The sequence below is a fragment of the Anarrhichthys ocellatus genome, unplaced genomic scaffold (genome assembly GCF_004355925.1).
Source record: "Anarrhichthys ocellatus isolate YVR2014 unplaced genomic scaffold, GSC_Weel_1.0 scaffold7, whole genome shotgun sequence".
Classification (NCBI taxonomy): domain Eukaryota; kingdom Metazoa; phylum Chordata; class Actinopteri; order Perciformes; family Anarhichadidae; genus Anarrhichthys; species Anarrhichthys ocellatus.
In genome coordinates this window covers 1,047,786-1,062,581 of record NW_022280037.1, presented here as the reverse complement: position 1 = coordinate 1,062,581, position 14,796 = coordinate 1,047,786, and the positions used below count along the sequence as shown (strand labels likewise).

At 43.1% G+C, this 14,796-nt stretch overlaps 1 protein-coding gene across 5 annotated transcripts in view; it reads right to left on the bottom strand.

The window, feature by feature from the left end:
- col12a1a (collagen, type XII, alpha 1a) overlaps nucleotides 1-14,796 on the bottom strand; it is a 55,735-nt gene that overhangs the window by 33,339 nt on the left and 7,600 nt on the right. For all 5 annotated transcript variants that reach the window (XM_031847231.1, XM_031847232.1, XM_031847235.1 and 2 more), the window contains exons 6-22: nucleotides 14,503-14,766; nucleotides 14,165-14,329; nucleotides 13,748-13,921; nucleotides 13,281-13,571; nucleotides 12,567-13,169; nucleotides 11,646-11,924; nucleotides 11,276-11,551; nucleotides 10,899-11,171; nucleotides 5,883-6,152; nucleotides 3,606-3,872; nucleotides 3,179-3,371; nucleotides 2,967-3,091; nucleotides 1,666-1,815; nucleotides 1,448-1,567; nucleotides 1,148-1,312; nucleotides 903-1,049; nucleotides 112-251 (exon numbers count right to left, since the gene is read on the bottom strand). In XM_031847231.1, the coding sequence (XP_031703091.1) occupies nucleotides 112-251; nucleotides 903-1,049; nucleotides 1,148-1,312; nucleotides 1,448-1,567; nucleotides 1,666-1,815; nucleotides 2,967-3,091; nucleotides 3,179-3,371; nucleotides 3,606-3,872; nucleotides 5,883-6,152; nucleotides 10,899-11,171; nucleotides 11,276-11,551; nucleotides 11,646-11,924; nucleotides 12,567-13,169; nucleotides 13,281-13,571; nucleotides 13,748-13,921; nucleotides 14,165-14,329; nucleotides 14,503-14,766 (3,902 nt within the window). The remainder of the gene's footprint in view (nucleotides 1-111; nucleotides 252-902; nucleotides 1,050-1,147; nucleotides 1,313-1,447; nucleotides 1,568-1,665; nucleotides 1,816-2,966; nucleotides 3,092-3,178; nucleotides 3,372-3,605; nucleotides 3,873-5,882; nucleotides 6,153-10,898; nucleotides 11,172-11,275; nucleotides 11,552-11,645; nucleotides 11,925-12,566; nucleotides 13,170-13,280; nucleotides 13,572-13,747; nucleotides 13,922-14,164; nucleotides 14,330-14,502; nucleotides 14,767-14,796) is intronic.

Sequence of the window (14,796 nt, the reverse complement as noted above, 5' to 3'; positions counted from 1 at the left end):
AAAACACCCACACGGGGAGATGTACTACACATTTTTTGTTAGAATTAGTCAAAGCTGAGATGTATGTTGTAGTGCTGCTGTGCATTGTTTTACTGTATGGAGCAGGTATACCTGTTGTGGGCGTCCAGACAAAGTCATGTACTCCACACGGTACTTCTCCACAGGGCCATCAGGGGCCACCCAGGTGGCTCTGAAGGAGTGGTGAGTCACCTCTGATGTCACCAGGTCAGTTGGAGCATCGGGTGCACCTCCTATTCAGGTGTATGCATAACAAGACAGAAACTTCTAAATGGGCCATCCTAGTGAACATAATGGCATTAAGGAGCGGGGGACAAACTAAATGTGGCAACAGATAAAAGCATTTTAGTAACAAGTCCTAACAGAACCTTATAAACACCACAGTGCTTATTGAGACTATAAAGCCACATCCTCTCCCAGGAGTTCCCCTGGCCTACAGTATCAAATAGCAGCTCTCTAATTTGATTAAGGAGCAGATATTTTCATATTCTAGGGAGGCAGAGAGAATATCAGGGGAAGAAGACAATAATAGATCTGCAATCATTTCCAAGAGCTTGGCTGGTTCTTTGGCTCTAATAATGATAATAATAATAATAATAATAATAATACATCAGATTAATGTAGTGCTTTTCAAAGTTCTCAAAGATCCTCAAAGTGCTGCTTTCCATGGTGGGCCAGACATGTAACTGTCGGTCTGTGATGCTATACACTGTATATATATATTTATAAATGTCTGGGAATGGAGCAGTTGGCTTATATGTGGTTGTTATTATTTTTTGCAAAGTAGAAGGTGTCTGTCCTTGCAATCCGGTTACTGTTCCTCAGTGTTTCCTTTACTTTGATCAGTCCAGTGGGCACATACTTTGCTGTAAACTCATACATACCTGGTCCCTTGACACTGTTACAGAGGTTGTCAGTAAGGCTGTCAACGATTTCCAGCAGGAAGGAGAAGTCAGCCACGTTGTACATATGAATACTCTCCGGATCAGAGGCGATAGACCTCAACTCATTCTCATCAGCATTCTTCACACCTAAAGAGCAACAATGACGACAGTAGTTACAATCACTGTGATAAGTACGAAAGCTGTAGGCTACTTCATACGAACAGAAATGATTCATTTTCACTTACCGATGGCGTAGAGCTCAATGTTCTGATCGCGCAAGTTCTGAGCGTTGATGTTGACGGCGTCCTGGGATTTGCCATCAGTGATCAACACACCGATCTTTCTGGCTTTGGGTCGCATCCCAACGTTGTCTTTGAAATTGTTCTGGAGGAGGTAGTTCAAAGCCATACCTGCAACAACGACATCAATGTTCATTTTTCATCCTGATAGTCACACAATACAAAATTCACTACAGCGCTTTTAGAAGTGGAAGGGACTCCGGTCCCACTGGAAACACATTAAATATATACTGTAGATAAAAGTACCAGTCATGGTGTTTCCTCCTTTGTAGGGCAGGTTAGCCACAGCATCCAGGAGAGAGTCCCGAGTTCGATGAGCATCCAAGTGCCATTCAGTCTTTGGGTCTCCACTGTACTGAGCAAGACCTAAAGACACCATTAAAAAAAAGAGTTACACCAATGCCAAGAGACTTTTTGTTTTATGACTAATAACCAGTTGACTATAACTGTCTGGTTAGACCCACCAATTTGGACCCTTTCAGGGCCAATGTCAAAGACTCCCACCATACGGGCGATGAAGGCACGAATGGTCTTGAAGTTGAGACGTCCAATACTCCAGGAGCCATCCACCAGCAGCACAATGTCAGCTTGTGCGGCGGTCTTACAAGTCACTTCTGAGAGGGCAAAATGTCAGGGCCTTAATTTGACAAAGATGAAGGTTTGATATGACATATATAAAACAGACGTCCATGTCCAACTTTCATGTACACACAATAGTGTGTGGTGAATTGTAATGAAAGAGGTAATTAGATATGTGTGAGAGGTAAAGGAAAAAAGAAGAGAAGAGATCATTTTTGGCATTGAACAGAACTAATTAACATCAAAACATTCCCCAAGGTGCAGACAAACAATATATTTACAAGCAAGTTGTAAAACATTTCCTCTTTTCTGAGGATTTTTATCAGACAGCTTTTATTTTCCAGGTGTTGTAATTATTATCTTCTTGTCTTGTGGCATGTCGAGGCAGTATTTCTCTCAGGTTGTTCTTTTTGGATCCATGAGTTAGTCCCAGGGGCACCCGTAATGGCCTGTGACATATCAAAGGCCTCCGTTGGAGAGGGAATTACTGTGCCCTCCAGAGCACCAAGGTGAGATTCAGATTTTCCACCTGTGTGATGACAAGGAAGGCATCCGATCCACTGTACCTAAAAGAGGGCTGCAGATGTGCTTTGAAGATATGCAGACGTCGCACTAACTGCCACTGTCTGCAACTGAAAACAGGTTACATGTTTGATTTACAGATTGGTTTGCTCACACAGAAAACCCCAAAACCAGGTCCCATGACAGAGAACCAGCTGTCAGCAAGGGAGAGAATACTGCTGGAGCCAAAAAAAAGTCAATAATGTCTGGCCTGAACTTGGACTGGAAATAAAAAGTGGAAGCCCAAAGTGTCACAAAGAAGAAAGCGAGAAAAGGGCAGACAGATGGAATAGCCATTACAGCTGTTATTTTGCGAAACAATTAGCTTCGAGGAAAGGCATTTAGGGAAACTCTTCAGCTTATATGGGCCGTGAGTTTGGAGAGTATTTTCCTAAGCAAAAATTTACTATGTGATGCAGTCTCCAATGTTTGACTGTTGCTGCCCATAGACATAATATACTGGAGACGCTGCCTTATAGGCGATGGCAGGAGTAACAGAATGACTAAAACCATGTTGCTCTACTTAGCTTTAGCATGAAACATGGTTCGTCTGGCAGTCCTTTGATGATATATACCACATGTTTACTATATGTGGGTTGCACAGTAGAATATTAGATAACTTTACCTGTTGGCCCATAAGGAGGAGGCTCAGCTGTTTCGAAGAGAGTGGTTTTCTCCTCTCCAGCCAATGGCATACTCTCCCCCCCCTCAAACATACCAAACACATTCACCGTGTATTTGGTACCAGCTCTGTAGGCCAAAACAAAAAAAGAAGATTTTCAGATATTTTTTAAAGGTCACATGACAATGAGATTGAAGATGAGAATTCAGCCACACCTCAGCTCCTCTAGGACCACAGTGTTGTCATAAGGACCAACCACAAGTTGTCCCAGGTCAATGTCTTCGCCTGAAGGGTGGAAAGTGACTTTGTAGCCCTTAACATCGCCAGGAGCATGATCCCAGGTCACACGGAAACTGGTCTTGGCAGGCTCTGAAGTCTGAAGGTTCCTAGGTCCTTTATAAGGTGACACTAGGGAGAGAAGAAAAATGCACAGATTGATGAAACTGCGTGATGAAATATTAAAAACTAATTCTTTAAAGTACTTTGTAATGAGGAGGAAGAACAAATTCTGCACTATTGCCTTAGTATGAGATGATTATGATTGTGATAAGGACGTAGTTAAGCACATGTGGGTAAACTTTTCCTAAACTTGGCAACAGAAGTAGCACCATTTGTGGTTTAGAGAACGATAAACCAACGTACGTGTTGTTCCTTCCCCTTGCCTTGCTTTGCCTTCTCCAGAACGGTAGACTGGTACAACAGTGATCTCGTAGGTGGTGAGGGGAGTAAGGCGTCTCAGCACCGTAAAGGTGGTGCCACCAGGAACCTTGGCCGCTAGCTGGCGCCCTCCTGACTTTGGTTTGTAGGTAACGCGGTAGTTGAGTACATTTCCAGGTGCTGGTTGCCATGTCACCTTCATGCTCTTCTCCGTCTCCTCAGAGACAACAATCGTTCTGCCAGCCGCCGAAACTGCAAGGAAGGAAAAAGAGGAACGAAGGTTAAAAGAGGAGAAATGATGAATGGATGGTATGACGGGAAAATGTATACTTTGGGCCTTGTTCAGGTGGGAATCTGTGCTAAATGTGTGCTTAACCACGTATTTTTCCAGTATACCTTTGGAAATACAAGCATGGCTTTCCTACTGGGAGTAAACTAAACAGTAACACGCTTGACTACCTCACAGTCTTTCATCTGAATATCTGCTCAGTTTCCACGTGCGTGTGGACACAAACCTACCCAAATATTTCTGATTTTTAGAGATATACATTAAACAGGCACGAAATTTACATGATTGATCATGTTTAGTTGGAAGGTTGGGGAGCCAGACTTAGATGTCTTGTCAATTTGAGCAAAGCCAGCGCTCGAAGTGGGTCGGTACTCACCAGTAGACAGTACTGGCACTTCTACATTTTGCTCTTTGGCGTACCGTGACTTTTTCTTGGACACCAAAACTTCTCACAAGGTGCCAGTACTCCTTTCTGCCCTATACGCATCAGGTTCTCTGACACGTTGCAAACGACACATTGCCAGCGGATATATGTGCTGCGAAATTTAGAATGTGTCTTTTTATCCTGCTGCATAATATGTTCGAGCATCCTCACTGGGACACTGCTCCTAAAAACTGAATGAGTAGCTCATACCCTTTCTGGCTGACTGATGTTGATTCCAGGCTATAGCTATCCTATAATATATTATAGAGCAATACTTTAGGTTACAAGCACAGGGAAGCACATTAAGTATTAACACTATGGCTATATATTTAAACACAACCATAACACTATAAAGTTTAAGTTGGAATTGTATTGGAGTATTATAGGCCTACTATGAAGATGCATAGACCAAGTAAACTAATATAATAGTGACATCGCAATTGATTATGATTGACAGAGTATAACATAATAATAAATAAGTGACAATCATAACAAACTAAATAAATAGGAATAAGTAGAGAGAGATTTCTGATGTCGGCCGATGCACACACCAACATGTGAATAAGGGGAGTACTGGCATTTTTTTTTTTCCACTTCAAGTGCTGAGCAAAGCCATGGTTCTCAGTTTTCCATTGTGCTCCACAGAGTGTTTCTTATTTTCAGAGCAGGAAGGGCAAGTGTGAATTGTCAGAAGCATCAAAATGAGCTGGGGAAAATGAACGGAAAAAAAGCAGCGCTTCCAAGTTTGTCTTGTTTGAATCAGGACAAAGAGACCTGTGATTTGTGTAGAGCACGAGAAAAGAGAGCAAGCGATAGCGGGTGTAAAGCGAACAGAAAAATGAGCAAAGTGAACATTTCAGTTTCCAAAGCTGCCTCGTGGTTGTGTTCGCGTGTATGCCACATTTATGGCTTGCCAGAATCAATAAACAGTAATGATGGTTGGAAATATTTTTCCTAGAGCACATTCCATTTTGCTAACTGGAGGACCAATTCCCTCCCAACTGGTGCGATTTTCCGCTCAATGTGCTTTTCTCATCCAAGCATGAGTGTAGTCTAACAAGGGAGAGGCCAGGGTCTATATATCCTGCATCTGCCATGAAAACCGACCACAGGTGTGCTGGACATTACGTCACCTCTGAACATACATATAACACACGCACAGTCATAAAGATGTGCACTCGAAGACTCCATATTCTTAATGGCTCACGTGAATGGCAACAGTTTTGACGTTGTCTCATAACAGAATGAGTAGAACAGTAATTGGCACTTGACAGATACAATTGAGCTTACAGCCAAAGTACAGGCATATAAAACTTTAAAGATTAACATGTGTGCAACTGTCCCTTTGGGGTCATAGAGTGTTTATCGCTTCTATTTTCATAGAGTTAAATCACACTTACCTTGGCTTCACACCTTCTAGCTTATCTCAAGACAGGACTAGCATTGGAAAAATACCAAGAAAAGGAAAGAAACAAAAAAAGAAGGGAGCCGAAGTATGAAAAACGGAGAGAAGCGAAGGATAAGGGAATAAGTGTATGGTGGAACTTACTATCTGTGGTTTCGTCTCCAACTAATGGCTGACCCTCTCCACGGCCATAGCCAGCAAACACAGAGACCTGATAACGTGTCTCTGGGGTGAGGCCCTCAAGGACTGTGGCTATGGTGTCTCCTGGTATCGTCTTTTCCCCAGCCTCTTCTGTGAAGAGAGACTTCCACACGATCCGGTACTGACGAACGTTGCCGGGGGCCGCGGCCCAAGACACAGCAAAACTGGTGTCAGTGACGTCTTTGGTCACCAAGTCTCTGGGTGAACCAAGCTCTGTGGATTAATGAAGAGGAAAAGCATTAGAAATGATGGATATGGAAATGGAAAATAAGTAGCACTACAGCTTTACTTTTGTTTACCTGAAGAATTTCCTCAGGTTTTTCTTTGATTTGAGTTGCTCCGATGCACAATAATTGAACTAAGATGGTAGCGTTAGTGCTAAAGTACAAACAAGCTTTAGAGATCTTTATCTTTTCCAGGTGGGGTTGATTTCTAATGGAGGTTTATAGAGGTTCGAGGAAGTGGGCGAGACGCGAAATGGAGAAAACTAAGAACCCCAGCGACAAACCATGAAAAATCCCTCATTTGTTTCTACTTTAACCCCCGAGGATCTGTTTGAACAACCTGATTTTCTCCCTTCATAATCAGAGAGAACTGGAAAAATCTCTGCAAAACTAATCATAAATCACATATCCTCAGCGCCTCTCCCGGCTGCACTTTAAAGTTTCCATCGAAACAGAGGAAACCCGATCTGCAAAAGTGTGTTTGCTACTATTGCAGATGTTGCGCTCTCCTTTTCTCCCCTTCACTCACTTTTCTTGAGAGACCATCGTGAAAGGATAAATGCACAGAATTAGAGTTGAGGGAAATTTGTGGTGGTTTTTCGTGATGGGCGGCCAGCAAATGCTTGGCTTAGAGGGATACCCATGTTGAGATGGACAAATACTCAGGTCTGGCGGCCCATATACAGGAGCTTCATCTGCCGCAGGAGGATACGCTGCCACGCATAGCCTCCCACACAACCTCCGGGATCCTGATCCTGAATCAAGGCCCTAAGCCCCTACATGCCAGCACCTAATGACAATGTAATCACAGGCAGAGCGGTGCAGCTGGGTGGTCTTTCTTTGACCTGATTCTTCAAACCTCACCAAATGAGGTTCAACAAAAAAGCCAAATGCAGAATGAGATGCAAAGGAAGTGCAATGCATAATAATTCTGAAAAAGCAACCGTACAGCGGAAAAGGTAGCCACTATATCTATCTATCACCCTTCGAGTCCTTCTCAGCATCCATCTATTTCTGAATTGGAAACTGATCTGAACAGAAATAACAACAGCGGCACCGCCTGCCAAGCACAGCAATCGGCACCTTGAGAGTGAAGGCCCGATATGAAGAGTAATGGCCACAAACTAATGAAGAGTTCCAGATTTTGGAGGACCATGAAAACACCGTGGCCACTTATAACTACCCGGATCATTCCATCAAAAGGGTTATCCTTGCCAAAGGCAAAGGAATAAACGTGACTGACTTTTCCAGCTTTGTGTGAATCGAGGGCGAAAGGATCACAAGATAATGACTTCTGCAGACAGTGGCTCACTTTTCATCAGTACTTGAAGACAAGCTAAAGAGAAGGGGCCACTCCTAGGAGCAAAGCCCACATACATAAAACACATGGTCGACAGACCTAGCAAAAGCTTCGGTTTGCATGTAATATATGCATTTACACAATATCACTGTATCTGTTGACATTTTTTAAATTTGATGTTTGGTTACAGTTTACATTTTTCAATCTAGCTTCGTGGTTGTTAAATAGAAGCATTACAGAGGCTAATGTATTTAAATAGAGATGTGTATACAAGCAATACAATAACAATACAATATAAGTTCATGCTTACAAAGACCTTCTATTTACTCTCCCCCCCACCAAACTGCACTCCACCCTTCAAGGAGAATGATACTCTCAAATTACAACCTTGGACAGGACCAGATCAAACAAACATGTTCACATTACAGCCTCACCCAAATCTCTAGAAAACCACATATGACACAACTGAAGATCATCTAAGACGGCATGTGCTGACATAACCCTCACATCTGCAGCCAAAGCTGTCTAAAGCTTGAAAATCAAAAACGCCCGTAGGTAAACAAAATGCACAGGAAACACTGCGAGCTTGTGCACTGAAAATGATCCTAATGATTTTACATGGCTGTTGGATCCCTCACCCAATTCGACCACTGTATATCTTTATTCACAACCTTGGATCCTAATTCTTACTTACAGTCTTAGTATTCACTGTAAACTCCTCCAAAATCACTGCAGGAAATACATCGTTCCCTCAAAGTGCCATCTCAGCACTGGCATCCCGCTTCCAACTTTCCTTACTTTATTGCTCTTGGTTCACTGAGACATACATCTGAGCCGCAAAGCTGAAGCCTTCAGTGTCTGTGTGCCAAGGTTGCCTGTCTCTGGTCTATTACTTCAAAGGACCTTTAGAGTGGTGGGGAAAAACAGTCTAGCGGTACCACTGAAAGAGCCTGGCACTGCCTAAACTCTCCCAAAGGCGTCAGTTTAAGAGGAAATCAAACCAAGATGCTACAGTTTCACCTGCTGTTGTGCTGCTGTCCAAGTTAAAGATAGTAAAAATAATTCCCTCTGGCACACGTGAAAACATTTGCTGTGTTATGCAAGTCGTTAATTATTTGCAGTGTTGGTACAATGGCTGCTTCAGGGCCTTCACAGTTTTGGGCTCTCAAATTCCAGGCTGAGCTTTTTATCCACTCTGAGTCATTCTGGCTCACATTTTGAAGAACCCTTTTTATTTTACTCATCCTCGCCCCGTCTCTGCCTGTCTATTGCCCCTCCCTGGAAGAAGAAGAACACACAGTTCTCCTTGTGACCAGACAGACAGTTCACACAGCTTTCAAGGTCCTCTTAGGTTACGTCTTCCACATGCTGGATAAAACTCCCTCTTCTTAAGTAAATATTTTATTCATGTTTGTGTCCACATTTGGAATGTTAATCTAAGCATTCGCTATGACACCTTCTCTGTCCTCTTTCTGAGTCATTTCAGGATGTTTAAATTCTGTCCTACTCAAGGCTTCTGTATTGGCTAACATCCACCGTTAGCCACAAGGGATGGCTTTGTGCAAGCCACTTTCTTCCAGGTCTCGCCTACATGTACTTCACAGAGAGGGTCACTCAAAGTGAGTGGCACTCAAAACAATGAGATCAGTGTGGAGACCTCCTGACGTCATGGCAGTGTAATAGTGCTGGCTAAACAAAGTGCTTTGTCATGAAACTTTTTCCTTGTGGGGGTGTATGGTTGATGACAGCACAGATTTGACATGTGGAAACTAACTCTATAATCAAAACCAAACCCTTTGGTCAATGTGGGAACAGGGGAAAACAGCAAAACAAACATTTCTTTAGAAGTCTTGCACTCACCAAAATGTACACGAACATGCATTATTACAGATATTAAATAATAGTTGAAAAACATCAGTAATAGGACACAGTGTGAGCCAAAGTCCTCCTACACAACCTAGTGCCCAGATCCATGTGGTTTGCAGTAGATGTTAAATAGGAACACGCCCGGCACTGATGACCTCAGTGCTCCCAGGAGTGTAAAAAGGCGGCATCAAGGAACAAGAACTCCACTCTTACGATTATGATGAATAGAATAGCTTTGATGTGTCCATGGGCTCAAACTGATTTCCAAGAGGAATCCATTTCAGGTTGAGTTACGCATGGACACGATTATAGACAGACACAAGCTGCTGTTTTCATCTTGGCACACAAAAGGTTGAATAAAGAAAGGTAACTGTTTTTGTTTTGCTGCTCTCTGATCCTCAAATGATCTTCATTCTAATGCACAGGCTACCAAAGACCATTCCATACAGTACAGCATAGAGGGGCTAACTCACCAATATAGTTGTATACATGGCCAGTTAAGCCCTTTTCATTTCATACACAGTTTACTGGTTTAGCAGCCATAAACTGAACTGACTGGAAGCCAGAGATATTCTCCTCTGTGGGATACAGTACCTTGATTGTTGTTTTGTCCCACCAGAGCTAGGACTTCCCCCCCATCTCTCTCAAAAGAGATCTTTTTGATTTCCTTTCCTGTGGTGTGACACTACAACAATGTCTCTTCCCACTCTGTGTGAAACCAATAGAAGACCTGCCCCCTGTTGTGTGTTCTACACTGCCTTTAATAAACAGCTAAAGACGAGAAAATGATCCTCAAACACAGATCTGTCTCATTGCTTTTAGTTAAAGTATGAAGACCAATGGCAGGTGTACTGAACAATAAAGAATTACACATAAAAAATGATAACAATAAAAAAAATAATAAAAATATTAACAAATAATAACAATATCAATTATCAAATATCCTCCATATGTCTTTTACACCACTGTAAAAAAATTAACTTCGTCTCAGACAGGCCAAGATGTATAGGTACTACCAGCAGGCATATGGCTGTCAAAGTCTGTTCCAAACCATTTCATAAGTTCTCTAGGTTTACAAGCATCACACACCCATTTCCATCTCACTGCCCCTCATTCTATGCCGAACAAATTACAACAAGTGCCACATTCCTGTCTTTTCCCCTCTAACCATGGCCCATATACTCAACCAACCTTGCAAAATAAAAACCCAACTTCCTTAATTTTTATGTGAAAAATTATGTGAAAAAATACCAGATGGTACATTTTAGGAGGAACTTGGAAGGAGACAACTGACCTAATTTCAGTAGTTTTACATCATGCAGGATCTCATAATGTTAACAAAGTATAAAAATCAATTAAATACAATAAATACGGATGCCTAAATCTCAGAGTTTGCTTGCAAAAGAAGCTGAACACAATATTTAATTTGTCCCCTCAGCAGTACCCACCTGCTGAGCCCACAGCCACAACGCATGCTTCACATTTCTGTCACACACTGGCGATAGAAATAGTCCAACCATGCTTCAAAGGTTTCAAATTAGGCATGAACAATGTGATGTTCTCCCTTACCTTCTAAGGTGGTTCCTGTGCCCAGGAGAGGATCACCCAAACCAGAAGAGTAGCGAGCACTAACAAACAGCTCATATTCAGTGGATGGTTGGAGGTTCTTCAGCACAGCCTGGGTAGTATCTCCCTTGACTGATATCTCCTTTCTGTCACCGCCCTCGGAAGGTTTGAAGGCAATGCGGTACTGAAGAACATTTCCTGGAGCAGCCTGCCATGCCAGTTTCATTGTAGATATGGTCTCGTCAAAGACGCGAAGGTCACGAGGAGAGCCACGGACTGAAAGCCAACAAAAATGGATCAGACACTTATTCATATCCATTGTGCAGAAACACAAGTTTCACAGAGCTGTTTGCCAAAAACACGTAGTTTTTCTGACTCACCTTCTTTGGTGGTTCCATCTACTTGCATCTCATCTCCTACGCCTGTGGCATACTCAGCAGACACAGACATACGGTAGGTGGTTATGGGGAAAAGCTCTTCGAGAATTATGGTAGTCTCTGGTCCAAGGGTTTGGGCCTCCAGTGTTTCCCCAGCACCACTCAGTGGGACATAGGACAGGCGATATCTGATCACCGGACCTGGAGCAGGTTGCCATGACACCCTGAAGCTGTTGGTTGTCTCCTCTGTAACTCGTAGGTTTCGTACAGTGCCTTTCTCTGAAAAGGAAAGAAAATTTTAGATTCTAAATATTCTCATTTTGATGACTATTGCAGTGGTACATTGCATAAGGTCCGACTAAATCTCTCGTACCATCTAGAGTGGTCTCTTCACCAGACAAAGCGAAACTGTCTCCTCTCTCATACTGAGCAAAGACGTTGACCTCGTAAGCGGTGATGGGGGATAGATGAGGCAGAACAACTGTGGTGGTATCACTAGGCACTGCCATGGAAATGTAGTCTCCAGTGACATCTTCAGCCTTGCGGAAACGCACCAGGTAACCCATAACTTTGGTAGTAGGAGCTATCCAGGTGGTACGGAAGCTTCTGGAGGTAATCTCGGAAAACACCAAGTCACTGGGTGGAAGCAGACCTGAAAATAAAAAGTTACTTGTTCTGTCAATAAAAGGCAGAGCACAGGCCCTAATCATGTAAACGTTTCAAATTAGTAGTACTATTATCATATTATACCATAAATATGTGAGATTTATCAGTCTCCTGTGGCTATATTTTATTTCTTCCTGCTCTCTGCCCATGCCTTGGCCATGGACATTACCTTCAATTACTGACAGCAATGAAATGCAACGCATTGTTGTAACCTTGCTCAGCTAACAACCCACCCCAGCTCAGAGATTTGAGAGAGTTTTGAATCAAAATTATGGTCAAGGTGAAATAGCACTGCAGTTCCAGTTACTGTAGTGTTTTCAAAGAGTTGGTCAAATGGTGTGATAGAGCTCATTCAAGAAGCATGTGTTTGGCTTTGTGGTATGTTTATTGGCAGGTAATGGTCGAGTGAGTTAATTCAATTTCAACTTTGCCTTGCCTTGCAGCAATTTACCATATTATACTGCTGTGTTTCACTTGTTCTTGATTGCATTGGCTATTTGCCATTATACCAACTCCTGAAGACCTGGCCAACTGACATTAGTCAGATGGCCAAGAAGTTATGTGCATATTATGTGGCTGCACTCCTTATCATAGTTATTGGGTTTAGATATTCTATCCTCTGACTTACTTTTCTTTTGGATGTTGAGCAGCTCCTGTTCAATCCTCAGACAGATGGACTGAGTCAGCTCCTTGGAGATCCTCTGGAAGGCATCAAAGTCCTCCACCTCATAGACGTGAGTGTCTGATGGTTGATTGGCAATGGCCTCGAGCTCTGACCTCACTGCATCCTTCACACCAACGGCAAAGATCTCCACATCATTATTCCTCAGGCCGGTTGCTGCAACCTTAAAGGAGTCTGATGACTTTCCATCTGTGATCAGGACCATGACGCGAGGGACATTCTGTCTCGCTCCACGGGCAGGGATGAAGATCTTTTCCTTGACATAGGTCATAGCCTTGCCAGTGTTAGTGGAGCCTCCACGGTAGGGGAAAGTGCGCACAGCTTTGACAACAGCATTAATGTCATGGTGGGTGTTGAGGGCAAACTCAGTGTGTGGATCGCGACTGTACTGGACCAAGCTAGTTTGAACCTTGTTGGGTCCGATGTCAAAAGAAGTGACCAGAACCTCCAAGAAGGCACGGACTTTGGCAAAGTTTTGTAATCCAATACTGTACGAGCCGTCAACCAGTATGACCACATCAGCCTGCACATCCACTCCCAGAGAGCACTCTGCCAAGAGACAAAACATGATGGGTCACTGAAAGGCTTTATATGGTGAGGGACTTTGAGTATATCTGAGAATAGTCAAGGAAAGATGACATGCCCAACAAAATGTATTACCTGTTGACACTTTGACAGGCTGGGTCTTCCCCATTTCTGTGGTGGGTTCACTGGGAGTCAGACCTTTGAGGGCATAGAGGCTGATCTCATACTCGGTCTCCGGGGAAAGGTCACGGACATTGATTGACGTCTGCTTGGGCCCAATGTAGAGCTCTTGGCGTTTCATTCCAGGTAGCATGGGGTTAAGGGTGAGCTTGTAGCCTGTGATATCACCCGGTGAGGCATCCCATGTCACCCTCATTGATTTAGATGCCATTTCTGTGACCTGCAGGTTAGAGGCTGGATCTACCACTGGGGGGAAAATGCAGGAAATGTATTATTACGTGAACTTTCAAGATGTATTCAGCATCATAATGTCTGCTTGGCTGTGTGTTTACAATGACAGTACTTCCTTTAAGGACAGTTTTGTGTCAAAGCCATAGAGCTTAATGTAATGAAACACATTTGATTAAGATCTTTTTACTTACTTTCTTCCCCGCTGACCAGTGAGCCAAGTTGCTCATCAACACCAGAGCACACCTCTGTGATAATCTTTTTCTGTACTTCTTGGATCATGTCGAAGTTGGGAACATTGTACACATGTGTATTGTGAGGTGTGGAGGCTATTTCTCTTAGCTCATCCTCATCTGCTCCTTTGATACCTGAGGTGGAAAATGTGAACAACATCAACTCATATGTTCTCCACTCAGTGGCTGCATTGCAGATGTGGTAGACTGTTGACGGTTTTAGAGTATTGCGCATGTTGAACACATTAAAAGTACTTGACTTTAACCAAGTAAAATATGGATATGAACAATCAATGGAAAATCAAATGGTTTCCAAGAACAGGCAGACTTTTACATGGGAGAGCACTATTCAACAAAACACTGAATAATAAACCATACCTAGGACAAATATTTCCACTCCAATGTTCCTAAGCCTTTTAGCATACTCCTCCACTGGGTCCTGGGATTTTCCATCAGTGATGATCATGGCTACCTTAGGAAAATCTTTCCTGGATCCAGATGCCTCCATAAAGATGTTTTGCAGCAGGTAGTCTATGGCATCACCTTAAGACAGAAATATGCGTGCATTTTTAGCTTTAATGTAATATTCCGATTTGCAGGGCAGTTAAAATCCCCAACAGCCATGCAAACCCATGGTGGCTCAATTAACGCAAAGTACAAATCTACAAATGAACACCTTAATATCTCTGTTCCTCCTTCTGTCATAAACACCTTACCTGTCATTGTATTTCCCCCTTTGTATGGCAGGGTGTTGATGGCTTGGAGCAGGTCTCCTCTTCTGTTGTAACGGGTGAGAGGGAACTCTGTGCGGGTGTCTGTACTGTACTGAACCACGGCCACACGGGTCTTTTCCTGGCCAATGTCGAAGGCCCCTGCCAGGGCGGCGATGAAACTACGGATGTGCTTAAAGTTTTCTCTGCCCACACTCCATGAGCCGTCCACCAGAAAAACCAAATCTGCTAATGCACTGACCGAACACTCTGGGGAAAGAGAGTGGAGAAATAAGAGCG